Here is a 27,805-nt window from a genome sequence, read left to right on the forward strand (position 1 = left end):
CAATATTTCTTTTCTTTCTGAGATGACTATGTGTTCCCTGGCCCCCAGTTTTTACTAGAGAGTAGTGAGTGTCACTAATCTGCCTTCTGAGATCGTGGTCCTTTTTATATTTCTGGGCATATTTTGGAAAGCATAAAACACATGCCTACTAAGTTCAAAACCTGGGCTTCTTCTAAAGTGTTTTCTATTTTTTCTTGTAGGTTATATTTCATAGTTTGTTGTGACATTATTTTATCTATTTACTCATTTTTTTGAATAAGCCGTATTTTATATATACTTTGTAACTTTTTGTTAAAACTTGGGTACTTTAACTCTAGGAATCAATTCTCCTCCGTCTTCAAGAGCTATTGTTGACTGTTGAAGGATATGTTTACTGGCTGACTGAAAGTGATTTTGCAAAGACTGTTCCCATTTTTAATTAATTTTGTAGTCAAGATTTCCTGAAATATTAAAGTTGCCTTTTCAAGAAAAACTCCTCTCTCTTATATAAGCACTCCTTTATTTGATGTAAGTTTTGGGTTATTTAGAATCTGAAATCAGTGATACATCAGGGTTCGACTGTTTCATTTCATTCAATGGAGGGATCAATTCTTTAAGCATTTTTTGATATACATTTTATTTCCTATTTGGTTTGTTTTTATTTATTCTTTAAATTATTATTTTTGATTCCTGAGAGTTGGAAAAATGAAAATACGTAGTAATAAATGTAATAACATTTATTTTCTTTTAATACAAAGCATTTGCTACTTAGCAGCCCATTTATACAATGTTTCAGCCAGGCACTGGTTAAATTATTTTAATATGCACTGGTTAAATTTTAATTTTAAAATTTTAATTTAAAATTTAATAATATTTTAATATTGCACTGGTTAAATTATTTTAATATGACATAGAGCCAAATGTTAACAATTTTATTTATTACCATCAATAATGCTGTTTTTAAGTTATATTGATATTTGTTCATTTTTCTATCAACTTTCTTTGTTCATTTTTATTTTAGGCTAAGTATAAAAAGGAAAAATTTCCTCATTTTTCAGGTAAGTTATTATTTATAAATTATTATAATTTTCAAATATTGGGTCATCGAAGTTTAGAACACTAAGTCTCATAAAATAATGATTACCATAATTTCATTCAAGATGTAAATTATAGTATTTTCTCCTCATTATAAAAACACAGCCTCAGAGTAACCATAGGAAATTTAAACAAAATACAGAAGCTTAAAAGTGGGAGTCCTGAATAGTTTTCATTGAACATACGTTCCAGTGGAATTAGGAAGTCACTTACTACACTTTGCTGTTTGTGAAGCTTTTGTCTGCCTTACAGATCTCCCTATGAACACATTTTCCTACTTCAAAAGGCTTCTTTTCTCAGCAATATCATTACGAAGACACAGTCAATATGTCTGTAAACCAAAAGGCAATAATAAAATATCTAACAAATAAAATAAGCACAGAAAAATAAGCTCATACAGTATTGGTGAATTAGAGTTCCAGAGGCCCTCTGAGGAATTACGTTGGGTTGAAGGAAATGGGAGATTCCCAAGGAATCAAGGGAGCCACCACAGCGTATGTTAAAGTGGTACCTGGAAGTCTAACAACTGGAACAATCAGAGTTGCACAGTGACTACACATTCCTTCAGAAGAGACAACAGTAGTCAGTCAAAATGAAGATAAAATAACAAGATAGCTGTAGTTCATGCTACAGACAGGAGATGAGCAAGTGATTACAACTCTTTGTACATTTGTGGGGTGCAAAGAACAGTTTTCATTTAAGGGCTTGTGGAGAAAAGAATCAAATCAAAATGTGCTTAACAAGTTGTCAGAGTTGAAGTTGCTATTGCTGTGATAAAACATCATGACCATAAATAACTTGGGAAGGGGTTTAATTCATTTTACAATTTGTAGTTCATCGTCATTTATAGGAAGTCACGGCAGGAACTACAGCAGATGCCATGGAGGAGTGCTGCTCACTGGCATGCTCCTCAGGACTTGCTCAGCCTGCCTGATAAAGGCGATTCTGAAGAAGTTTCCTATGAAAATAGGAAACAAGACAGTAGAAACTAGAGAAAAGCTCACACACTATGAAGGGGAAAGACCTTGGCTGAGTCGTGTTGAGGCCCAAGGGCTTTGCAGAGAGCAAAATTTAAGAACTCGTAACCAGAATATCTGACAGCTTTCTAAGCCAAAAACTGAAGTCGCTGCACGAGTGCTTTTAGCAAAGTACTGGATATAGCAAAATGCTAAAGAAGAGAATGATTTAAAGAAAGAATTTATAGTCAAAAGGGAAGCAGGCTGGCAAGATGTAGAGTATTTATTATCTGATCATGTTAAGAATGAAAAGGCAAGTTTGGGGAGCAAAAGAGACTGTAATGAACAGAAAGGAACCCTCTCTTCATCAAGATAATGGGGATGAGAACGCCAAAGGCATTCCAGCGAGTTTGGAGGACCTTGAGAGCAGGGTTTCCAGAGAAGAGTTTGCAGAATCTCAGCATTTGCTTCCCGGTGCCACCACAAATACCTGCTTCCCCCATCTGCCACAATGCTGCTCAATCACTCCTGTCATGACTCAGCCATCCCGAGGACGGTCTATGCCACTGCATGAGAAGGCCAAAGTCAAACCTGTAGGAGCCATGTATGCTAATTATGCAGGTACACACAGTTGGCAAGGTACCCGGGGTGGGGGAGGGGGAAGTCCAGGTAGGGTCTTGTCCCAATGGCAGCAACATTGCCGAGATCCCATTTAGGGCAAGAACTAGAAATCCTTATAGCTGCCAGCACACAAGATCAGCAGGAACGGCAGGCATGAGCCTAGGAATGCTGATACAGAGGCTGAAGACAGGCCACGGAGTCCCAACGCTCACCCCAGAGTGCCCAGAGAATGGGGCATGAAGTCGAAGAAGATTCTTCTGGAGTTAGTATTTGATGCTTTCTCTTCTTGGACTGGAGACTCATGATCACAGTCTTGGGCCACCATTTTGTTTGGGAAGCAGGTAACCTGTTTCACAGGCGAACAGCTAGAGGGAAATTTGCCACAGAATGAATCATGTCTTAATCTCACCCTGATGTAGATATGACCTTGGACTTTAGACTTTTGGCATGATGGCTGTCTTAGGGTTTCTCTTGCTGTGAAGAGACACCATGACCACAGCAACTCTTAACAAAGAAAACAGTTAATTGTGGTGGCTGGCTTACAGTTCAGAGGTTCCGTCCATCATCATCATGGTGGGACATGGCAGTATGGTGCTGGAGAGGTAGCTGGTACATGCTGGTATGCAGGCAACAGGAAGTAGACCGTCTCACTGGGCACGGCTTGAGCATATATGAACCCTCAAAGCCCACCTCCATAGTGACACACTTCCTCCAACAGGACCACACCTTCTCCAACGATGCCACACCTCCTAATGTGCCACTCCTTTTGGGGGCCATTCTCTTGCAAACCAGCACAATGGCCAAAAGAAATGAAGACTTTGGAGCTACTAGGTAGAATACATGTATTTTTCATGTAAAAATGTCTGAATTTTGATGGCTGGGGGTAGAATTCTATGACTTTACTATGTTTCACAGAAAGCATATGTTGGAAGCATTATTCCAAAGATAGAAGTGTTGGGAGCTGGGCCCTAATGAGAGATTCTTCTGCCATGAGAATAGGGTGAATGAGTTAATACTGTTATTCCAAGAGTGGACTTGTTGCGGGCATGGCTCTGTTTTACTAGAGAGAGCCTGGCCCCCTCTCATGTGTCTGCTTCCTGCCATGAAGTGAGTCGGTAAGAAAGCCCCACCAGGTCCCGGGCCTTGGATCTTGGAATTATTGGCTTCTAAAACTAAGAAATACATTTCTGTTCCTGATAATGTATCCAGCCTCGAGTATTCTGTTCTAGTAGCACAAAACTCCTGGATACCTTGAGAACCTCTAGAGAAGGCCTTTTGGAGTAAACTGGCGAAAACAGATTTCATGTTTTATTGTTTTCAACTATGTGTCAGAAATGAGAAGTTATTCTTCATCTGAAATGAGGTTATGAAGTAGGTCTCAGCTCAGGTCTGCCACTGTAACTGCTTCAATTTTCCATGTATATGGAAAGCAAACCCAGGGCCTCCTGCACGCTCGCTCAGTCAGTGCTCTGTCACTGAGCTACAGTCCCATCCCCTCAGTTTTCCTGTTCTACAATGAAAGAGCGGGCTGGAGATGGTGACATGAGCCTGTAATCCAGGCAGAAGGATTATGAGTTCAGATTTGGTTACATGGCGAGTTTCAGGCTAGCCTAGGCTACCTAGTGAAATTCTGCCTCAAACAATCAAAGCATGGAGCTATCCACTAAGATAACTTCTCTGTTGCTTTAAACTGCCTCAGTTGGTCCCCAGAACTCTGTAAACACTCCATCTACTAACACCCATGACAATGACGTTCTGTCTTACAGGTGAGGCCACTGAGGCTGGAGGTGTTGTCCCGTGGTAGGAGGCTCACTGAGGCCACTGAGGCTGGGGGTGTTGTCCCGTGGTAGGAGGCTCACTGAGGCCACTGAGGCTGGGGGTGTTGTCCCGTGGTAGGAGGCTCACTGAGGCCACTGAGGCTGGGGGTGTTGTCCCGTGGTAGGAGGCTCACTGAGGCCACTGAGGCTGGGGGTGTTGTCCCGTGGTCGGAGGCTCACTGAGGCCACTGAGGCTGGGGGTATTGTCCCGTGGTAGGAGGCTCGCTGAGCATGCGGGAAACCCTCAGCAATCCATCTTCAGCACACTTGTAATCACAGCCCTTGGAAGGTGGAGGCAGGAGAATCAGAAGTTCAAGGTCAGCTTTGTTACACAGCAAGTTTGAGGCCAGCCTGGGCTACATGAAAACTGGTCTCAACAACACCACCACCCGACATAATTAGGATTTCTAATTAAAAGAGGCTTTCATAGCTGGGTGTGGTAGCCCAGGAACAGCTGGGTGAGGTAGAGGCAGGAAGATCAGTGGTGCAGAAGTGTCCTCAGCTATGAAGCTAAGGGAGGCCAGCCTTGGCTTACATGAGACCTTGTCTCAAAAGTCCCCCAAAAAATAAAAATTAAAAATAAAGTGGTTGTACTAGACATGGTTCCCAGTACTCAAGAGGCAGAGGCAGGCAGGTGTCTGTAAGTTCCAGGCCAGCCTGGTCTACACAGCAAGTTCCAGGACAGTCAAGGCTGCATAGAGAGATCTTGTCTCAAAAACCAAACCAAAACAACAAAAAAGTGGTTTTGCTATACCTTGCATTGTATTTCAATTTGTTCATGCAAACAAATCTATAATTAACCTAATAAATTATTTACAGATATGCATGGCATATTTATATTATGTGAAATAAAATATAGTGCATTAAAGGGTTTATTTAGTAAAGTTCACAGGGTACCCTTATCAGTTTCCTTCAATTACCATCATCTGTAGATAAATTACAAGTGTGGAACTAGGTAATTTCTCTCTCTTTTTCTTTCTTTCTTTCTTTCTTTCTTTCTTTCTTTCTTTCTTTCTTTCTTTCTTTCTTTCTTTCTTTCTTCCTTCCTTCCTTTCTTCCTTTCTTTCTTTCTTTCCTTCTTTCTTTTCTTTTTTGTTTTTTTTTGAGACAGGATCTCTCAACAGGATAGCACTGGCTGTCCTGATACTCATTATGTAGACCAGGCTGGCCTTGACCTCACAGAGATCCACTAGCCTCTCTACCTTCTGAGTGCTAGGATTAAAGGTATGCACCACTGTGCCAGGCTAGCCCAGTTACTTTTAAACACCTTTCACTGAGACTTCTGAGTCTGGGTATTTGTGCACATACATTCTGGCCAAGCACTACAATTCATTGAAATTATTTTCATTCTACTCCCCACTTTATAATTTTCTTAACTTCTGTAAAAGATACTTCTCTAGTATCACAAATTGAATTATTAAGGAAATACATAATTATTCATGAAAGGTATCTAGAATATAGTATGGATAGCAAAGTAACAATGGAAAATTACTATCAGAAAGCAGGACACAGCTCCAAAGAATGTGTACAAGCCACCTTTTCAACAAGGCGTGAAGCACAGCTTTGTATAACGTACCTAGTATTTAACACCCACCCAAACAAACAGCAATAAAGAGTGTAACAATGACAGGTTGAATTACTATTTTTTGAACTGCCATCAAGAGCCAGAGTTAAAAGTGGAAATACTTAACATAAGCATTGTAACTATAACCTAAATTAACCTTATATGCATGAAATGTACAGAGCATGGTGACATGTAAACTTCTATTTCTTACCACAGACATTCCAACAGTGATAGGGAAAATCTTAGAGTTATCAGGTGAAGATTCAAGGGTATGGATGTATCCAGAGACCAGAGTAACGAGGGCACTAATGACGGTTAAGGATGGCGATGACATTCACATTACTTTCATGTTTCCTATATGCTGGACACAGTGTTAGATGTTTTGAACATTAGGTCACAAAACACTCCTCCCTTGACAGCTTAGCAAAACAAGGCTAGAAGAGGCAGGCTTACTTACTGAATTAAGTCGTTAGTTGTACAAACTCATGGAGTCCAAGTCCTGGGCTTTTGACCACTGTGTTTTCATTCATGGCCAAGAGATGTATTATAAAGCCCACTTCCCAAATGTTACAAGTGCCATCCAATTTATATGACTTTAGTGGGTTTTTTTTTCATTCTTTTTCAGATGTGTTAGCAATGCCTGAGAAGTCCTTAGGACAAGAAAATACAAATCAAAAAGGGAAAACTGTAAGTAGATGGATATATCCTTTAAAAATTGTTGGCACTTCTATTATTTAGAGTTAATTAATATTTACTGATATTCTTCAATATGCATGCATGCATTCATTGTCGATCAATTTTAGGGTTATATTATAAATTTATAGAACAATATAAATGTCCCACTGACTTTAGCAAGTCCTACAGTTCAAGTCAATGTTTTTGAGTTGCTATTTTTATAAGAAGCCATATAACTAGTAAAACACAGATCAAGAAGTGTGGAGTTTGAGCCCATCTTCATGATATGAACTTTTGAAATGGCCATTTGCTCATCTCAGTTGCCCATTTATACTTAAAGTTCACTATTTGGATTTCTCTTGTTTATATGCATTGCCAAGCTAACAGCAACAAGTATTCCAGAAATAGAACAGGAATTGTGTGGCTTGGAATAGAGATCAAGCAAGAAAGAAATGTCTAGATGAAAGGTAATGAGAAAGAAAATTTTGATATTTCTCACATTTGCATTCAGAAGGGAAGAACCATGCTCATAGGGAAAGTTTCCAAGCCCTAAGGAAGCAACAGTGCTTTTTCTCACAGTATTTAATCATCAACTGATACTGACTCCAAGGCATTGACATTTCATGCTCATTCTCTTTCATAGGGAGTAGGTTTGCTGTGAGAATTTCTTGGACTTCATGCAACAGAATGTAGTAATCACTGGAAAGTCTGAAGTCCTTAGTTCTTTAGGACATTACTGACTAATCTTCACACTGGCTGTCCCAGCAAGCCATTAAGATGTCCTGGAGATGTTCATGCTTGACGTTCACATCTTTATACTAACTCATGTATCTAGAAACAGCACAAAGACTCTGGTTGGCCCCACAGTCTGTGCTCACGTTAGAAGGAAGGGCATGGCTTCTGTACCGCATCACTGTCCCAGGAGGCCAAGATTCCAAGTTAGAAGACATGGACTGGGCACCAGTCTTTCCACTGTTAGCTGGGATTAAGTTGACACTGTTCATGGTACCTGTGTACCTACTGTGCAGCAGGCCCTGGAAAGGACATCTCTTGAGGTTATACCATAACGCTGGCACCATTTTAAGCTGTTGTGAGCACTGTTTTGATTGGACGCTCACAAGTGGGAATTCCTATGGGTTTAAATTACAGGTGAGGACTGAAGCGGACTTTGGAGAAACTACCTAGGGGTGTCAGGATTTTATTCTAGAGTGCATACAGTCCACCACCTCCTGCCGGCCCATCTTGAGCAGTTAAAGATACTCAGTTACATCCCATTTAATGATGGGTATACATCTGAGGAGTGCAATTTTACTGTACAAAAACACACAAAAACTTAAGACTGTTGTGACAGCACTAGGTAATATGATCTTAAGATCACTGTCATGTTATGTGGTCAGTCACTGACCAAAAGGTATAGTTAACACAAGAAATGAATGCCATAGCACAGAATGGAGCAAAAACTCCCTACTCAATCATGATAAAGCAGACAGCCTGAATAGTCCTATGAGTATTAAAGAAATGTGTGTCAACAGATTATAGGAATGAAATAATGCAGAATGATATGGGGGAAGCTTTTCAGAAAATTCAATACCCAGCCATTATATAAAACTCTGAACAAACTTGTAATAAAAGGTAGCTTTCTCCAAAGCTCGCATATTACATTATATTGAACAGTGAAAGACTGTTTGCCCTCAAAGATCAGAAACAAGGCAAAGTTTTTGCTGATAGTTCTCGTTCAGTAGAGTGCAAGAAATTTTGGTCATTACACTATGGCAAGCAAAGGAAATAAAAGTCATGCAGAATAGAAAGGAGGAAACAAATTGCATCCTCAGATGACACAATTGTCTACATAGAAATCATCAGGTAGCCTACAAAAGAAAAAACCAGGAAACTAGTAACTGAGTTCAGGAAAGCTGATGAAAATAGATTCAATTGCACAAAAAAATAAAATAATAGTATCTTTATATACTAACAAAAAACACCCAGAAACAATTAGTACAATTAATATGTTATACAATAATATAACTCAGAAAAGATACACTTATAAATATATCAAAAGCATGTATAAAATATAGTAAAAATGACAAGTGATAATAAAGGACATTGAACATCTAAATAAAAAGAGAACTACTGTCCTCCTGACTGGAGAGGTCAACATAGTCAAGTTGTCAGTTCTCTTCAAGCTGCTCCAAAGCTACCATGTAAATTCTGTCTAAACTGTAGCTTTTGTAGAGAAAATATCACTCCAGAAATGTATGTAGAAAGACAAAGACCCCCAGAATATTTGAAAACAATCTTTAAAAGGAACAACGTAGGGACAATTACTTTGTATTATGTAATAAAGAGTCAAGAGAGTATGATTTTGGAGGAGCAGCAGATACACAGATCAGTGGGAGATAATCAGCATCCCAGTGGGGATGGAGACATTCCTCAGGGTGAAGAGCACTGGCTACTCTTGCAGAGGACCTGAGTTTGATGCCCAGCAGCACCCACATGGTGATTTACTCCAGTTCTTGGGGATCCGATGCCCTCTTCTGAGCTCTCTGAGCACCAAGCACACACATGGTACTCATAAAAACATGGAGGCAAACTCTCAAACAGAAAGTACAATGACTAAGTCTAATAATAAAGTGTTAAGGAAAAAACATGCCAGCAGTCGTCCCACAGGTACAATGAACTGGTTGGTAATGCTGCAGAAGGAACGTAACGGAGAGGAGAGGCCTTTCTACTGTGTTGGGGGAAACTGGACATTCACAGGCAGACTTTTAAATGAATCATGGCCTAGGTCTCATCAAGAATTTAAAATAGAATGGAACTAAAACTAGTGGATTGTGGAGGAAAATGTTATAGTCACTCCCCTCAAAAGATGAATAGTTTCTTTTTAAAAAATTAAAGACAGAAACTAGATCTGTACCTGCCAGTAACTGAATTCTTGGGTACTTATCCTACAGAAATTAAGAGTTATATGTTGCTGGGCGTTGGTGGCGCACGCCTTTAATCCCAGCACTCGGGAGGCAGAGCCAGGCGGATCTCTGTGAGTTCGAGGCCAGCCTGGGCTACCAAGTGAGCTCCAGGAAAGGCGCAAAGCTACACAGAGAAACCCTGTCTCGGAAAACCAAAAAAAAAAAAAAAAAGAGTTATATGTTAGGAAGAAAAGCCTGGGAACTCATGTTCACAGCAGCCTTATTTATAGCTTGAACTTGGAAACAACCAGATGTTCACCATCTCCTAAGTAAATCATGGAGCAATAGTCAGCAGAGAAAGGGAACAAATCATTGGCACATTAAGTAACGTTTTTGAATTTTTGAGAATTATGCTAAGTAAAAATAGACTACTATCAAATACTGTAGGTTCCATGATTCTATTTTCATAACATTTTTGAAATAGTACAATTAAGAAATGGAGAACAGATTAGTGGTTGTGTATGGAGGCAGGGAGGAAATAAACGTGACTATAGAAAGGATTTCTTTTGGAATATTCTATATCTTACCTTTATAATGGTGATGTCTTTGTTGTGAAATTAAACAACAGTTGTGTTAGAGCCACTACCGGGGGAATCTATTAAGGGGTACACAGGCTTCCCATTACTTCTTAATAAAGCCAAGAGAAATTCAAATGGCAGCCTATAAGACAGATTACATACAGCAGACTTAGAAGTTTGAAAGAATCTATCACCAGGGCAACAGATTTATAAATTGAAGACATTTCAGAGTTCTAGAACAAATTCCTAAACAGCTAAGATTCACAAGCAAGTTGCAAAATCCTCAGAATTCTATGGGAAAGTAGGCCTTGGAGTAATTTGAAGGTGGAAAAGGAGGTTTTTATGAACCAAGGTGGACGGTGTATTAAAGAGATGCTCTGTTTAGAGACCAGCGCCTGGAGCACAAATCTGAACTGGGACGGACTGGCTGCACCCCTTTCCAAGCCCAGCTTATCCAGGTGGCTGTCTTTCAATAACATCTTTATTATTTTTGAATTAAATGTGTAAATTAAATTAAATTTGTAAATTTTAACTTGGACAATATGGCTCAGCTAACTTCCATTTAAACACTGGCATTGACTGGATCCTAAATCCTTTTCCCACAGTCAGGATGCATGAAAGGTTGAGAGGGATGGGAATTTAATTTTACTCAACAAAGAGAGTATTTGAAAATGACAAAGAGAAATTGCTATGGTGTGGTGTAGTATAAACAAAATACCTAGAATAAAAATTATTAGCATATATAAAGTATACGCAGTGATGGGTTTCATTATATTGCCACTCACATCTATCATGTGCCTTGATCATAGTCACACTTCCTGGCAGCCCCTTGTTGTCCCCCTCCTGCTGATCCCCTGCTCCTTCCCCACTAGTCCCCATATTCTATTTTCACATCTGTAAAAACTTTTTGGTGGCCCAGTGAGTTTCACTGTGGTTCCCTACAGGAACCAGTGAGAAGCTTTTTATAGGAGTACAGGCACCTTACCAGGTACTGCACAGTTGAAGAAAATGTCTCATCCCCAGTGACCACCAAATGCCTGTCTCCTCGGGGAGGGGCGGGGTTTCATAGGTATCTCCCTGCCTCCATAACAGATGTTGGTAGGGCCAAATTTTTTTTAATTAAAAGAGTTTTATATTCAGTATTTTCAAAATGAAGATATATCATATTTTACTTTCAAAGCAAAGAATGAATATTTTAAAATATTTGTTTATTTTATGTGAATTGGTGTTTTGCCTGTGTGCATCTGCAGGAGGGTGTCAGATCCTCTGGAACTGGAGTTACAGACAGTTGTGAGCTACCATTTGGGTGCTGGGAATCGAACCCAGGTCCTCTGGAAGAGCAGCCAGTGGTCTTAACAGCTGAGTCATCTCTCTAGCCCCCACAAAGAATGACTATTTAGAAGTGTTCCAATCCATAAAGTCTTTTACTGTTAAATGATTCATGCTGATTGCATAATTATGTAATTCATATAAAGTAATATGAGGGTCTGGTATAAACAAGCATTATGTGAAGTATGTTCAGTATAAAAAGAACTCTACAATTTTAAACGAAAGAGTGTAGTCAGGAGCTTCCCATCTGAGTATTTGCAAACACTCAAAAACAACAATAAAGCAGGCAGACAAGTCACCAAGAAAATGATGGTCACGGGCCACTCTTATTAGCCCTTTGGTCTTTCATCTTCTAAGCAGTTAAATGTTCTTTTATTGACAGTAGACGTATATTTTGATCACAAATGCAGTCTGAGTATGAATAAATAAACACATATCACCCTCTTCTTTGTCCCCTCTAAGTAGGAAAACAAAAACAAAAACCCTAGATGTCTCTTGATGGCCTGCATGGCCACAGTTGTCCCACATACGGTTTGAACAGATTGTAACTTGATCTTCTGAAACCTTTCTTGAACTACAGTTCATCCAGTTAAGGAAACCTTGGGAAACACGTCCTCCTGACTTTGTCAGTGGCCTCCGAAAGGTAAGGATCTGAACAGAAGCCAGCTGGGAGGGTCTTCAGCAAACCGAGGGCCGTGGGAAACTGGCTAGGTGCCAATCTTGTCAACAAGATACCAGCTCCTTCAAGTAAAGCTGGGAGAAGGCATGGCCACTGACCTGCCCGACCATGGCTACAGTCGACTTCTTGCTGGCATTATGTCTCCTAAGGTACCACTAGAGACAGAATTCCAAGGATTCTCTTTTCTCCATGGAAAACAATCCTCTCCAAACTTCAAAAGTACATTAACTGTGGATGTCTGTTTTCAATGGCTGTTAAACTCCCTTTAGTGTATTGTTTACTTCCACTTAAGAATTTTGAAAACCTCTGAGAGCTTGAAAGATACCATTGTCCATGGTACCCACGGTAAAGGCCACATTACAGTCATCCCCATGTCACGAGGTGCCCTTAAGGTACTCCTCCATTTTAGCTCTAGCCAGAGGCATTAATGGGTCCAATCTTGTGCAGGTTTTGTGCAAGTCATCACAGGAATTTGGCAGGAATACCTAGATAGATTCAAATCCATATTCTTCTATTCTCATCACCATAAAATTTTGAGTAATTTTGCCGGGCGGTGGTGGCGCATGCCTTTAATCCCAGCACTCGGGAGGCAGAGCCAGGCGGATCTCTGTGAGTTCAAGGACAACCTGGGCTACAAGTGAGTTCCAGGAAAGACGCAAAGCTACACAGAGAAACCCTGTCTCGAAAAACAAAACAAAACAAAACAAAACAAAACAAAAAAAATTGAGTAATTATATCACATGCTATCACCTATTTCAAGAAACTTCAAAGAACTTGAAACATTATAGGCATCTGTTGAATGGTAAGTACCCTTTGATCCCCTCCATGAGCATATAGCACAAGATGAGAAATAGGAGTAGTGTATCAGAGAATATGAGCATATTTAATGTCAATAGACACTGCCAGATTATCCTTTAAACCGGAGGTACTAACATGCGTGTCTACTCAAATGTAGGAAAATACCCATTATCCTCCTCTATATTGTAGTTTTTGTTCATTTGATGACCAACAATAATATTCCACCAATACTTAGATTTCATCTTTTGATTATTAATGAGAGTGGACAGTTTTCATGTGTATGTTATCCTTGTTTCTATTATTTGACTGCTTACGGCCATCCATGTTTACAAATCAGGTTTTATGCTTATTTATTTACATGTGATTTTTATATTCTAAATACAATGCTTGGTTATCTATGATGGTTATTGAAAGATTTTCATTTAAATGTTGATGGGGTCAAATTTAGCAGCTTTTCCTTTAACGATTGTTACCTTATATCTAGTTTTAATATCTTGTTTAGAAGATATTTCTTCTTCCCAAGGTGACATCAGTATTCTAGATTTTTCTATTATATGCTTTTTATGTTTGCCTCTTTTTGTGTGTGTGGTGCTGAGGATTGACCCCAGGGCTTCACACACGCTAGGCAAATACTTTACCAACTAAGCTAGACCCCTAGCTCGTGTTTAGCTTTCAAACCATCTGGCTGGTTTTTTTGTTTTGTTTTGTTTTGTTTTGTTTTTTATGTATAACAAAAGAATCTCATTGTCTCAATGCCATTTAACAAAATTATCCAAGTATTTAACATACTTTTTGTCTTTAACACCCATTACACCACCACAATACCCATTACATAACTCCAGTAACCAGTGGGATTAGCAGTCTCTGCCCCTTTGTTACCTTGTCACCAGGACAAACTGGTAGCATATAATTGATATGAGAATGTTTAAAGGGCTGGAGAGATGGCTCAGCAGTTACAGGCTGGGCTCACCACCAGAAGAGACTATTTAAAAGCCTCATCCTTTTATGTCAGTGGCTAGTGGTGGTTGTTTTTCTACCTAACAAAGAGACAATGCCTGTGACAGGCAACATGGGAGACACGGATGAGTCCTGACTACATGGAGTCACGGCAGCCAACCGTGCCTAAGCCTTAGAACTCCTCGTTAAATGAACATGTCTCGTTTTAATGAAGAATATTGTTTGAAAGCAAGCATCATAAACTCCATTGATGTCTTTCCAAGTCAAGTGCACATACTGCATGTTACAGTTGGTCAATACTTAAATGTTACCCATTGTTAGAACTTAGGAGAGGGACTCGTTTACTGTAGTTGTTCAATGTCTGAAAATAATTGAGTTAAGGAATGGCAAAATATTAGATTCACAAAAATTCAATAAATATTTTGAGGAAGTTGGAGAAATAGCTCAGTGGTTAAGAGCACTTATGCAATTATGTGCACCAGTTTGAATCCAAGGACCCTGCAAATACATGTAATGCCAGCTCCAGAGTTAGTACGTGAATTTTAATAAATTGTCTTAACTCTAATTAGAATATGCAGACTGGCTGGCTGAATGAAAAAATCAAGGTGCAAGTGTTTGCTGTCTGCCAGAAACTTGCCTCAGTCGCAGGGACATGCACAGACTAAAAAGATTGAGATTTAAAGTGATATTCCAAGAAAATGGAATGTAAAAGCAAACAGGACTAGTAATATCTGACAAATTAAACTTCAAGCCAGATAAAGAAGGTCATTACATATTTGATAATCTCTAATGCAAAGTAATTAGGAGACAAAACTCTTATTTAGCTTTAAACAATGTTTATACCTTTAGGAAGTATTGACAGTAAAATGATCTTGGAAAGTATTTTGTATTATAAGTGGTCTAAAGTTAAAACTTCCTCTTTTACAAGGTGGCTTTTGCACAAGAAGAGTATACTACACCAGTTTTCAGACAGGAATCTGCAGAATTCAAACCCAAACATCAGGTGAGTCCTATTATCCTAGTCTGGTACCATTTGTATTCAATTACTAGTTTTCTCTGATACTACATATGCATGTATATGTATATGTAAGTATACATAAATAACGTATGTATTTTTCAAACCAGAACTAGTCATTAGAAATGCCTAACTACCTTTAAAAATAATGCATTTACAAGCTTCATTTGACCTAATCAATTTCAGTCTGAAATGAAATCTTGGAATATGTGTTTCTGAAAAACAAAAAACAAACAAAACAAAACAAAAAAACCCAAGAGATTCTTAATATGTCACCTGAGTATCTATTAGCATTTGAAAAAATAATTATAATATATTAATCATTAAAATGCACTTTGAGCTGAGTTGCAGTGAACTAGTAGGCTGATTATTTCAGATTTTACATTTTTTTCAATCTCACAATGTAGAAGTTGCACAAAGAGACTAACTAAGAGGCTTCAAGAATAAGATTTTAGAAGACGAAGCCTTTAACAGCTGGGCTATCACTCCAGCTGGGTGATGGAATCCTGGCTGCTCTCTCAGAGGACCTGAGTTTAGTTCTGGGTATCCACATCTGGGGCCTCCCAACCACCCATAGTGCCAGCTCCAGAGACCCAAGCCCTACTGCCCTCAGCGGGCAATCACATATAAGTAAAATAATTAATAATATATAGACAGATTTCATTTTAAAGATTGCTTCAACAATTGACTATATAGATCTCAGTTTAATATAGTTAGTTTCACTGTAAGCCAGAGATTTTTACATTATTCTCTCAGCCATCTCTGCATACTCAAAAAGCCCAATTCTACTGTGTCATATTAAGGACTGAGCAGAGGCCTTCATCATGGAAACTCAAACTTAAAGGCAGATGATATATGCCCCCAAGATGATCTTTAAAGAGTAATATCATGGACATTTACAACTTGTATTCATTTTTTAAAATTCTGAAATTATTACTAAATGGTAAATATTTATAGCAGATGAGATTTTGACCTTGGTGTTAACCACCACTGTCTCAATAGACACAACCAACTGTAACCATTAAAAGAAGTAGTTACAGTGGCGTTCCAGGAGTTCACGACTTCACTGTAGACAGAGTAAGGAAAGAGGATCCCTTAAACCCGGGCATTCCAGGCCTGCCTGGGCAACACAGGAAGATTGTATCTCAAAAATAAGTAGATAGAGATAGAGATAGATAGATAGATAGATAGATAGATAGATACATAGATAGAGAAAGAAAGAAACAAAAAAAGGTAAATTTAAAGGCTAGCAATGCCAGTGCCTCACCAGAAAAATTCCAAGTAGTCAAAAAACAAAACAAAACAAAACAAACAAACAAAAACAAAAAACAAAACAAACAAAACAAAACAAAAACCTGAAAGGATATGTTAGAATTAGGAATTTAAATTTTTTTCACTAAAAATTTATTTTCGGGCTTGGGGATTTAGCTCAGTGGTAGAGCGCTTGCTTAGTAAGCACAAGGCCCTGGGTTGGATCCTCAGCTCAAAAAAAAAATTATTTTCACTCAAACTTCAAGTATTTTCAAATAAAGTTGACTTCTTACTCTATAAAAGTTGACAACTTACTCTATAAAAACTGACTAGAAAAGTCATGAAAATTTTAAATAAGTGCTAAGGAATTTCTTATTTTCTTTTATATTGTACTTTCAGAAATTCATCAAGGGTGGTCTTGATCCTTTTCTAAGGAACATAAACAGCAAAATGTCATTCAAAAAGAAGAAAGACCAAGACGCATACAGATATCCAAGCACTTTAAGTATAGAAGTTGCAGAGCATGAAGATCAAGACCCTCCTTACCCAGAACATTCAAGGTCTGCAGGATCTAATACAACCTGGACTAACGATCCTAACCTCATCACAATCCACATGGTAACCAAAAAGAATAGTGTGCCTCCTGACCATACTACCACCACCACAATGACTTCAGACAGGAAGAACAATTTGCCACATGATCCTACTCTCAACACAACAAACACTTCACATACAAAGAGTATATTTACAAGTGGTAATCCCGTTATCACCATAACTAAGATTTCAGAATCTGATTATAAACTGTCAACTGATCCTAGTTCCAAGACAACGAAGCCTTCAGAGATGAAGCTATCCAGCAGCCCTAGTTCCCATACAACAAAGCCTTCAGAGACGAGGCTATCCAGTGGCCATAGCTCCCATACAACAAAGCCTTCAGAGACAAGGCTATCCAGTGGCCCTAGTTCCCATACAACAAAGCCTTCAGAGACAAGGCTATCCAGTGGCCCTAGTTCCCATACAACAAAGCCTTCAGAGACAAGGCTATCCAGCGGGCCTAGTTCCAATGCAACAAAGCCTTCAGAGACGAGGCTATCCAGTGGCCCTAGTTCCAATACAACAAAGCCTTCAGAGACAAGGCTATCCAGCGGCCCTAGTTCCCATACAACAAAGCCTTCAGAGACGAGGCTATCCAGTGGCCCTAGTTCCCATACAACAAAGCCTTCAGAGACAAGGCTATCCAGCGGGCCTAGTTCCCATACAACAAAGCCTTCAGAGACGAGGCTATCCAGTGGCCCTAGTTCCCATACAACAAAGCCTTCAGAGTCAAGGTTATCCAGTGGCCCTAGTTCCCATACAACAAAGTCTTCAGAGACGAGGCTATCCAGTGGCCCTAGTTCCCATACAACAAAGTCTTCAGAGACAAGGCTATCCAGTGGCCCTAGTTCCCATACAACAAAGTCTTCAGACACTAATAGGTTGGCCCATAATCCTAGTATAAATGGAAATAAATCTTCAGATCCTAGTAAGTTGTCCCATGATCCTAGTAACATTTCAACAAAGTCTTCAGATCCTAGTAAGTTGAGCCATGATTCTAGTATCAATGCAAGAAAGTCTTCAGATACTAATAAGTTATCCCATGATGCTAGTATCATTTCAACAAAATCTTTAGATAGTAAGAATAAATTGCCAAGTGGTAAGCCTAGTGTCAATTCAGATCTTACTACCAACACAGCAAAAACTCCAGCTACGAGGGACAAGTTAGCATGGGATCCTGCCACCCTCACAGTAGACTCTTCAGATATGCAGAGTAAGTTAGGAGAACAGCTACCGGATGTATCTTTACCAAACTGCCACAGAGAATCATCAGTGACTGGAAATGGTAGCATATATCACCCCTCAAGCTCAATCAATTTTACCTCTGATATTGAAAATTTAAAACAGTCAATAGCACTCAAATCAATTTTAAGTAAAAATCTGCAAGACCTTTCAGATGAGTTGTTTTCTACACCGGAAATCTGCACCAATGCCGAGGAGATGCAGGGAAGCTCCCCTCTGCCTCTAGGTGTGCATGACAGACCATCATGTGGGACAGAAGACAGAGTGCTTGAACAAGTCCAAGATATAAACAGCTGGCTTTCACCCAAAGATATTCTGAATTCACAGGCTCTTTTAAGTCCTGTGATTAAAAGTGTTCCTCAAGATTTACTTCCGGAAGGCGGGCCAGGAACATCTTCAGACATAGAAGTTGTCTCTGACAAACACTTAGAGGCTGCTGAAATACACTTTCCAATGAACAGAAAGAGCAATTTCAAAACCAAACATTTAGTCAGTGAAGTATCAGGTTCTGATCAGGGTTTAAATGGCAGTGTACGTGACTATGTCATTAAGCAGATATTCACTGCACCCATATTCTCGAAGCTAGAGACAGGAGCAACAGTACTGAGCGAGACACAGATGGCCTTACAAGACCAGCTGTTCACATACTGGGAGAGAACTACATCTTCACAGATTCTTACCTACGAAGAAAAAAGCAGTGGCGCTCCTCTGTCACGGCCAAAATCTGGGATAAGCACAATAATACAGTCGTTTCCTGTAGAAACTCTTTTAGATTCTGGGATAATCAAAGTGCTACAACTAGATAAAGAAAACCAGAGCTCTCTGTTGGACGTACAGACAGCCTCTCCTGAGGAAAAGCTGCAGACTCCCACAAAGTCAAAAAGCCAAACAAAACTGCTGTCAAGACAGACGACACCTAGCCCTAAGCCCATAGAGACCTCTGCGAATGCAGTCGATTACACAGAAGACAGCCAAAGTACGTCAGCACAAGAGCCAAACTACCCAAAAGCAGAGAGAAAGTCCGACTCCCCAAATGAACACCAGAGTCCAGACACGGAGGAGGCTGGGCTCAGTTCCGCTGTAGAGTCTCTAAGTAACTTAATGGGCAATCTGAAAGACACCGACTCAGTCATACTAAAATCCATCCTCAAAAGTATCTTCAAAAATTTCTTCAAATACAATCAGTCTGAAAGAAAAGAGTATCTAGACAAACAGTTTGACAGATTAACACAACATTCTTCACCACGTGGTACAGAACACTTAGAAAAAACGCAAGAGAATTTTAATAAAGCGGGCAAAACAGACAAGAAGCCCATTCTGGATCCGAAGCTGAGTGTGTTTCTAGAGAAACTCTCAGAGTCAGAAGTAAAAAACATGAAGTCTGAGTTAAGCAAGCACATTCAGCATTACCTTCTAGAAAAGCTCTCAGAGGCAGGCCACATCACTAAGGAGGACTTACCCCAAATTTACCGAAACCTGTATCTGATGAATGAGAAAACAGAGTTAAAAGGGCAAAGCTCTTTTCAGGACAAGTATTCCAAAACTGTCGAGGAAATCATGTCCTTTGTAAATAATTTTAACCATCATTTCATAGATAAACATTTAGAAATAAAGCTTAGATCTTTTCTAAATGAAATTCTCCAAAATTATTTCGTGAAGAATCTTTCAGGAAGCAATTTATTCAATGAGACGGATGGTGTGTCGCTCCGTCCCAGCATGTCCTCCATGGCGAGTAACAGCTCTTCGAAGGCTCTGCACGGGCTGCAAGATATTGCCAGCGGGAGTTTTGGTTCAAGGCTCAAATTAAACATGAAATACCCTTTCAACGAATCTCTACAAAATTATCTTAAACCTTTATCAGAAAATGAATTATTAAGTCTAAAAGCTGATTTGAGCAAATATGTCCAGGTTCTCTTTATAGATAAACTTCATAAATCAGGACTAATGACAGAGAGGCAACTGAAGGGGATCAGCCAGCAAGTTAACTCACTTAATTCGCCTCCCATGCCATTCAAATACATAAACACAGATTCACCTTTTAGGGATGAAAGTTGCTTTATGAGGGAGGATTCAGAAGAGCAAAAGAAATATCCAAAGACTGGTCAAAATACCACCTTTCGAACATTTCTTGAAGATATACATGGAGAAACAGAACCGACCAGAAAGGGAGAAAAAGGAAGTTCCTTTTCACACAATTTAAAAGAAAATCCATCAACAACTTGGGAACATAAACATCTTTATAGTAGGGAAGTTAAAACATTAATGAAAGTACAACCTCCTTCCAACAAAAATACCCAGGCAGTTACATTAAATAAGTCACCAGAAAGACCTGCAGATGTATTACGTAAGAAACACAAGCAAGACCATGGTTTCATGCAACTTCCTCAAGCAGAAAATTGTATTTACAAAACAGAGACTCAAGAGCCATACAGTTGGGATGGTAGATCAAAAGCAATTCAATCAAAACTCTGCTTTGAAAAGACACTAAAAGTGAAGGCGCTTGAGAAAAGGGATAACAGTAACATTTGCAAACTGGCTGTTCAGGAAAGACCTGATCCAGGACTTTCACCTTACCTAAAACTTCCTACCTGCAAAACCTCAAGAGAAAGCGAACACCTGAACAGGCTCTCCTTCCCGACCTGGCGGGCTAACACTTTCATTTATGTGAACACAGAGAATGGGGAGCAATCAAAATTAGACCAGTATTGCCAGAGGTGGAAAGAAAATAATAATAACAATAAAAAACACTTGGTAACGTTTGCACAATTCAAAAATGAAATGGAAACTCTTTATATAAACCCGTATGAAGACCGCAAAGAAAAATGTGCCAGAGGGGCTGAATCGCAGGTGTTCCGATGCAAAGAGGAGGAGAGAAACTCCAGGCCATCTTTCTTCCCAGAAGTACTGACGAGAGAAAGCATGAAATCCAGAAGGAAAGAAAGAGATTACACCACCAAACCAAAGAAGTCATTTCACAAGATAGTCAGGATACTGCCAGCCGCGCTGCCCACTGCAAGACCTCATCTCCGGAAATCTGTTCCAAGGACCTTACTCCACTGGACTGCGAGGAGAACTATCCACGTAATAATGCTTTTCCTAAGTATTTTCTTCTGTATTTGGCAAAACTTTGTAATAATTTTGCCTTAGAATATGCATGCCTTCTAAAGGAAGGTGTGTGTATGTGTGTGTGTGTGTGTGTGTGTGTGTGTGTGTGTAACTTTAATAGCCCCAAGATATTCAGACTTCCACATTTTAAAAATATTCTGAAATTCAAATATCTTAACTGATTCAAAATACAATTGCAAAACCAGAGTGCCTTTTATGAATCAGGAAAAGGATGCCTTGTCTGTACATGACTTAGGAAATGATGTTCTTTTCTCTAGGAAAGCTCTCTAGGCTGACAAATCTGCAGCCCAGGCACACAGCCCTGTCTTTGGAAGCCCTGCTGGCTGGCCATCCTGACCATAGCCTAGGGTTCTGTGCAGTAAAGCCTACATAACCATGAGTGGCCAGGTACCATAGAAACATAAGTGAAATTTTCTTCTCCCAGACATAGAACTGTATACATGGCTTTTTCAGCTATCTGGATTATCTCTGTCAGTAAAGAATATGAAGCTCTGACTCTGCTAGGAATTTTATATCTATATATCTATCTATATATCTATATCTATATCTATCTATCTATATATCTATATCTATATCTATATATATATCTTATACTCTTGGGGATTGTGAGTTGAACCTTTTCAATTTAACTCTGCTTGTTGTTTGGTCCTTTACCCTTTCTGCCATATCATATTCTGAGATCTTGAAAATGAGATTCTAGGTTTTCTCAGTTCTTTGAAACTCACATAGTGTTTTGATCACTCACTTGCCTCCCTCCTCCCAGATCCACCTTCCTTCCCTACCTACTAAAGCTGTGTCCTCTCCCCCACCCCCACCAAGTCCAATTTGTCATGTGAGCTATGGATGCGGCGTGTGATCAACTTACTCAACTTACTAGGGGCCACATTCTTAAAGAAAACTTACTCCCGATCTCCTAGCAGCTATCAATTGCCAACATCTCCTTGGCTAGGGGCGGGGCTTCCTTCTCCAACCTACCCTCTCCACACTGGGATTTTGATCTGGCTTGACCTTGCACAAGCTATCCCAACCACTGTGCTTTCATATGCACGCCTGTCCTCTGTGTCTTGAGGACACTGTTTCCTTGGATACACCCACTGCCTCTGACTCTCAGTCTTTCTACTCCCTCTTCTGCAATGATCCCCAAGTCTCTCGAGAAGAGGGAATGTGATATAGATGTCCATATAAGGCCGAGCACTCCAGTCTCTTATTCTCTGCACCTTGGCCAGTTGTGAATCTCTGTGTTAATCACCACCTACAGTAATAGAAGCTTCTCTGATGAGGTTTAAGAGATGTATTAACCTACGGACATAACAGTAACTAATAATAGTCTAAGAATAGCTTCCTGACCTGACAAGGATGCCAGCTAGGGGCTTTATCTATCAAGTGGGCTTTAAATCCCAACAGAAAGTGGCTTGCTACTTCCATGATGTCCATGCTGCTGTTGCAGCAGTGAGCATGGCTTGCCTGGCAGATGTTCCTCTAGCTTACACGGTGCACAGCTGGTAAGACTGATGACTATTTTTCCCTCCGGTAGCATGCACAGTACCTTCCAGCACTATGAAACCTAGCTAATAGGGATGAAGTTTCCAGGCTCTGTGACTCATGTATGTGGTATCGTCAGCAATATGGTCTTATCGCCAAGTCTGGAGGGTAACCAATAGCGTTGGCAATAGTCTGTAATGTTTGAGGGTCTATAGGACCTCGCTGGTAAATAACTCCAAAAGCATAACATGTTGTTGGCACGACGTTTTTTATTTGTTAGCCCATGGCATCTAGTAGGGGCAGCTCTCCGCTACAGGTCCCATAAGGTAACTTCATTATACACACACACAAGCAGATAGGGTTCCATGCGACTTTTTTTTTTTTTTTTTTTTTTTTTTTTTTTTTTTTTTTTTAGAAAGGTCCCCATATCCCTCCTCTACCCCACTCTCCCAACCCTTCCCCAATTTAACTCTTCCTGTTCCACGATTAGGATGTTAAGCTGGCTATGAGGCTTTGTGTGTAAATTGTAAGGCAAGAAAATATAGAAACATTAGGCATTTATTCTGATTCTTTCTCTGTTAATTTGTATAATGGGCATGACTCATAATTTGGAAAACTGTTACGATGTAAAACTGATCTTAAATCAGTAGCTCGATGTGCATAAGTCTGCCTTTGAATGGGAAAATAAATCTAATTTCAGAAGTTACTTTGAGATTGTTTTATACAATAAAACAAGCTAATAACTTTATAGTGGCAGGACAGACAACTCTCTATTACATGTAATGTAAATATTCTAACAGCTTCTTAGTAGTAGGATAAGAATTTATACTCCTAATTTTAGATTTTTCTATCTAAATATAGTAATTTAGTATTGAGCTAGTATATGTGTGTATATGTGTACACACAGGCATGTGTGTGCTATGAAAAGGAACAGATTTAGTTTCAGTTCTGAAGAAACAAAAACTATCAAGTTCCTTTAGACTTTTTTCCAAATGCAGAAATTGTGTTCACATCAAATAGTATAAAAGCATATATGATCTCTTAACCCTTTGTGCATGTATGTGTATGCATGCTTGTGTGTATACAGGCACATATGCACATATTGTGGAGGTCAGAGGTCAACCCTGGCTGTTGCTTCTTAGTGCTATCCACTCTGTCGTTTGGTTTGGTTTGAGACAGGGTCTCTCATTGGTCTGGAACTTGATGGTTAGGATTGGCCAGCTGGCTGGCTGGCAAGCTTCAGGAATCCTCTTCTGTCTCCCAGCCCCGGGATTCCAGGCGCTTACGACCATGCCCAGGTTTTGTTTGTTTACCTCCTGAGCACCTCCCCAGCACTCACAGGCCTCTCTGTGAGAGCAAGGGAGGACAGTGTACAGTTATCTCCCTGTATTAGGACTAGGTGTTTCTAACTTTTCTCTCTAACGGACAAGAGCATTGAATAGCACTGGACCTTCTGCCAGACGATCACAAAGATGCCCCTCTACTTCCTGAAATCTAAGAACTTCTGAAACGAATCAATCGAGAGAGAAAAGCTGTGTTGTTGGGACCTGAGCCCAGAGGACAGCTCCTTGAGGGTGTTTAGCTTCTAGCTTCTTACTTCCCACTCCCTTTGAAGCAACAGATCCTTTTTTAAAATCCAGGAACAGAAGGGACTTCTTTTGAGCCAGTGGTGTGGTTCCCATGTCCTTCTACTGACACCCTGGTTAGCAGCTATGCAGCTAAAGTTGTTAATACTGACGGATGTAGCAGAACCTCTCTTAAGAATCAGCTTGGGTTGCTTGCTCTACCTACATTAGAGGAAAAGGAAACACTGGGCATGGGATTAGTTTTTGCCATGATTACACCATGCACTCCAAAGGCCAGATGATGTCAAGTTTTAGGCTAGCCTAGGCTACAAAGTGAGTTCCAAGCCAGTGGGTTTCAGGCTAGTGTGGGCTAGAGTGTAAGATCCTGTCTCAAAAAGAAAAACAGAAAGAAAGAGAGAGGAAGGGGGAGGAGGGAGAGGGTGGGAGGGAGGGAAGGAAGAAAGGGAGGGAGGGAGGGAGGGAGAGAGGGCAGGAGGGAGGGAAGAAAGAAAGGGAGGGAGGGAGGGAGGGAGGAGTATCTTCCTGTTATCTCCAAACCCAGGCAAAAACTCAAGTAAGTAGAATTGGAGTTTAGACACTTGGAGCAGACTTCCTTTTGTGGATCTCTCTAGTCATCCCAATTCTTACTAGTCCTACCCAACCTTCATGACCCTACAATTCAACTAGTTCACTCCTGCCTTATTTCCCATCAAAACATCCATTTCTGTGAGTGGCTGTCGTGTGCCACCACCCCCACCCCAATGGGATGAACTGTGAATAAACTAGCTTACACCACTGCATGGCTAATGGCTCCATACCCTTTCAGGGGTACATATCGATCTTCATATTAAGACAGCCATAAAATGTACAAGGAGAGAACTGTTACTTTCTCCTCTTGTTATTTGGGTGTTCTTGAACTCATGGTAATCCCCTTCCTCTACCCTGAGTGATGGGACTACAGGCCTAAACCACCACCACATTTGGCAAATTATCTTTAATGTAAACATAATGATCAATCTGGGTGTGGTGATACACACTTAGAATTCTAGCAATCAGGAAACTGAGACAGGAAGATTTAGAGTAAGAGGCTAGCTTGGACTATATACAAATATTCAGTCCCATACAAACATTACAATCATATTCTTGAATGTTATGCTGTATCTATGCACACACACACACACACATATATATAATATATATGATATATATATATATATATATATACTAACAAAGTTGGTTGTTGAAGGAACTTGTAGAGATGGTAAAAGTTGAGATAATATAAAAGTAAAATATCAAAGTTTATAATTTATATTTGAGGTCATGGGAAAGACATTTGGAATAGAAGAACTGTAGGCTAGGCTGGCTAGCTTTGCCCGTGTCTGACCCCAGAGGACAGCTCCTTAAGTGTGTCTGGGTCTCAGTTTCATGTCCTTCACCCTTTTGAAGCATCAAGTCCTCTAAAAGGGTAAGTTGGTTTTCGTTTTTTGTTTTTTGTAAACATGATTTCTAAGGGAGTGTCTGATGGGAAGCACTGGGTATATGGCATGCACTGGGACTGCCTAAGAGACATTAGGGCACTCATTTAACTGCTGATAGCACAAGCATTAGTTCTTATAATGTTAAAATGGTTTGTTTTGGGGGAGGGTTTCGAGACAGGGTTTCTCTATGTAGCTTTGCGCCTTTCCTGGAACTCACTTGGTAGCCCAGGCTGGCCTTGAACTCACAGAGATCCGCCTGGCTTTGCCTCCCGAGTGCTGGGATTAAAGGTGTGCGCCACCACCGCCTGGCTAAAATGTATTTTTAAGAAGCCTAACTTACCAATTTGATGTTTTGTTTCAATATTTAGGATTGTTTGGATAGATTCGACGATTTACAAATACCCTCAGTTAAACGTCCTAAAAACTCAAAATCCAGATCGAGACTTTTAGGCAAGAGTCCAGATGATTCCTATAATCAGGCAAAACCCTGCGCACGACCATCCACCGCTCCAGAGCCTAACAAGCGACGGGAAAGTGTCACCGGGAAATTCGCAAGTCCTCGGATGGTCTCGGCGGGCTTAGTTCATATCCATGACACCACCCCAGAGTACGACATACGGAAAGTGAGGTCCAGAAGAAAATTAAAAGAGAATATTGAAAAGCGTCCGCTCATTTATGATATTATCCAGATGTTAGACACTGCAGAATAATACGTGAGGCCACCAGTCAGAGTATAATTTCTCCATTAACAAAATGGTTTGGAGATCTATCCTTGTGCGTGATAGAAGTCAACAACGAAATTTCATCTTGTGAGACCATTTTGTTATGATTAAAATGAAAAATAAACACATTCTGTGTAAACGTGTTTTTGTTTATAAACCTTCCAGAACAAACTAAAAACTGTATATACAGTTGATGTTCATTAGCAAAGCTTTGCAGCCCAGCTTTTCCCTCTTGGGGTGAACTAGTCGTTAGCTCCCCCAGCATTTGTGGTCCTTGGTTACTCCTGCCTGCCCAGGTTGCCAGTTCTCCACTTGCAGCTGTCTGTGCTTAGCAACTAAACTTTACTTAGCTCTAGTTAAATTCGAGATCCAGCAGTCTACACTTCTCTGGGCTGATAGAAAGAATGCAGGCACTTATTTTATTGAGTGACAGATCCAGGCTAAAAGCCAAAAGGAACAGTGAGAAAAGCCCTGAGCTAGCAAAAAACGAGATGTGCTCCCACCATTCAGAAAGGAAGCGCTGTTACCACGCTTAAAGACTTCAGAAAATGAAGAACCAGCTGCTGGCAAGAGTATCAGGAGTGAGGTCAACTGTGAGAAGTGCCTCCCACCACCACTAAAATCAAAACAACAAAAAGATTTTAGCTGTTTCTGCCCCAGATGCCAGGGAAACACGCTATGCATGAGAAATGCAGTTCCAGTGAGGCAGAGGAGAGTGAAGAAATGAATTGAGAGGTAGCAGGTAAAGAGAAACACCATGGGCCGGCTTTAGCAAAGATAGATTTCCTAGAGAAATCTCAAACTCCTGCGCCTCACTAGAACTCTGACAGCATTGTCACGGCTGTGTTTCTAACATTTCACCACCTAAATCAAGTTTTCCATACAACAAAACTCTAACATTCCCCCTCAAGGAAGACTCTCCTGTCTGACTCTGAACTGGGGTTCAGCTCTTCACAGCCACCGGACTCAAACTCAACACTGTCTTGTCCTAGAGCTTAAGACCGATAGCTTTTGGACCAGGCTTCATCATCAGCTCTTATTAGCTCATGAGCAGACCTTGCGGCTTATCAGCCTCCATAATCTTGTGAGACAATTGTTTAAATGTCTACACATGTATGGATATTGCATGTTTTGTATGTGCACATAAACACATGCACATTCTAATTCCTAGTAACCCTACAGTAGGACCTCTGACAACCCCTTCCACCTCTGACAGATTACACACAGGACCTTCCCAGATTCTGAGATGCTAAGGCACGGAAGTGTGATAACCTACAACACCCACTATGGCAGCTGTTCTCAGTGCTCTCACAGTCCTGTCCTCCCCCTCCTCTACCTGCCCACTCTAATCTTGCTCCCCTCCACTTTCCATCTCGGCA

The 27,805-nt window shown here is 40.1% G+C and overlaps 1 protein-coding gene across 1 annotated transcript; it reads left to right on the forward strand.

The window, feature by feature from the left end:
- The first annotated feature begins 1,004 nt into the window (after positions 1-1,004).
- Positions 1,005-26,568, forward strand: LOC119088916. The gene is made up of 6 exons (XM_037210385.1): positions 1,005-1,037; positions 6,658-6,719; positions 12,098-12,160; positions 14,880-14,954; positions 16,617-21,134; positions 26,073-26,568. Exons 2-6 carry the CDS (start codon positions 6,669-6,671, stop codon positions 26,412-26,414), a joined length of 5,049 nt encoding a protein of 1,682 aa, XP_037066280.1. The 5' UTR covers positions 1,005-1,037; positions 6,658-6,668; the 3' UTR covers positions 26,415-26,568.
- Positions 26,569-27,805: the final 1,237 nt, after the last annotated feature.

This window comes from Peromyscus leucopus, chromosome 13 (assembly GCF_004664715.2).
Source record: "Peromyscus leucopus breed LL Stock chromosome 13, UCI_PerLeu_2.1, whole genome shotgun sequence".
NCBI lineage: Eukaryota > Metazoa > Chordata > Mammalia > Rodentia > Cricetidae > Peromyscus > Peromyscus leucopus.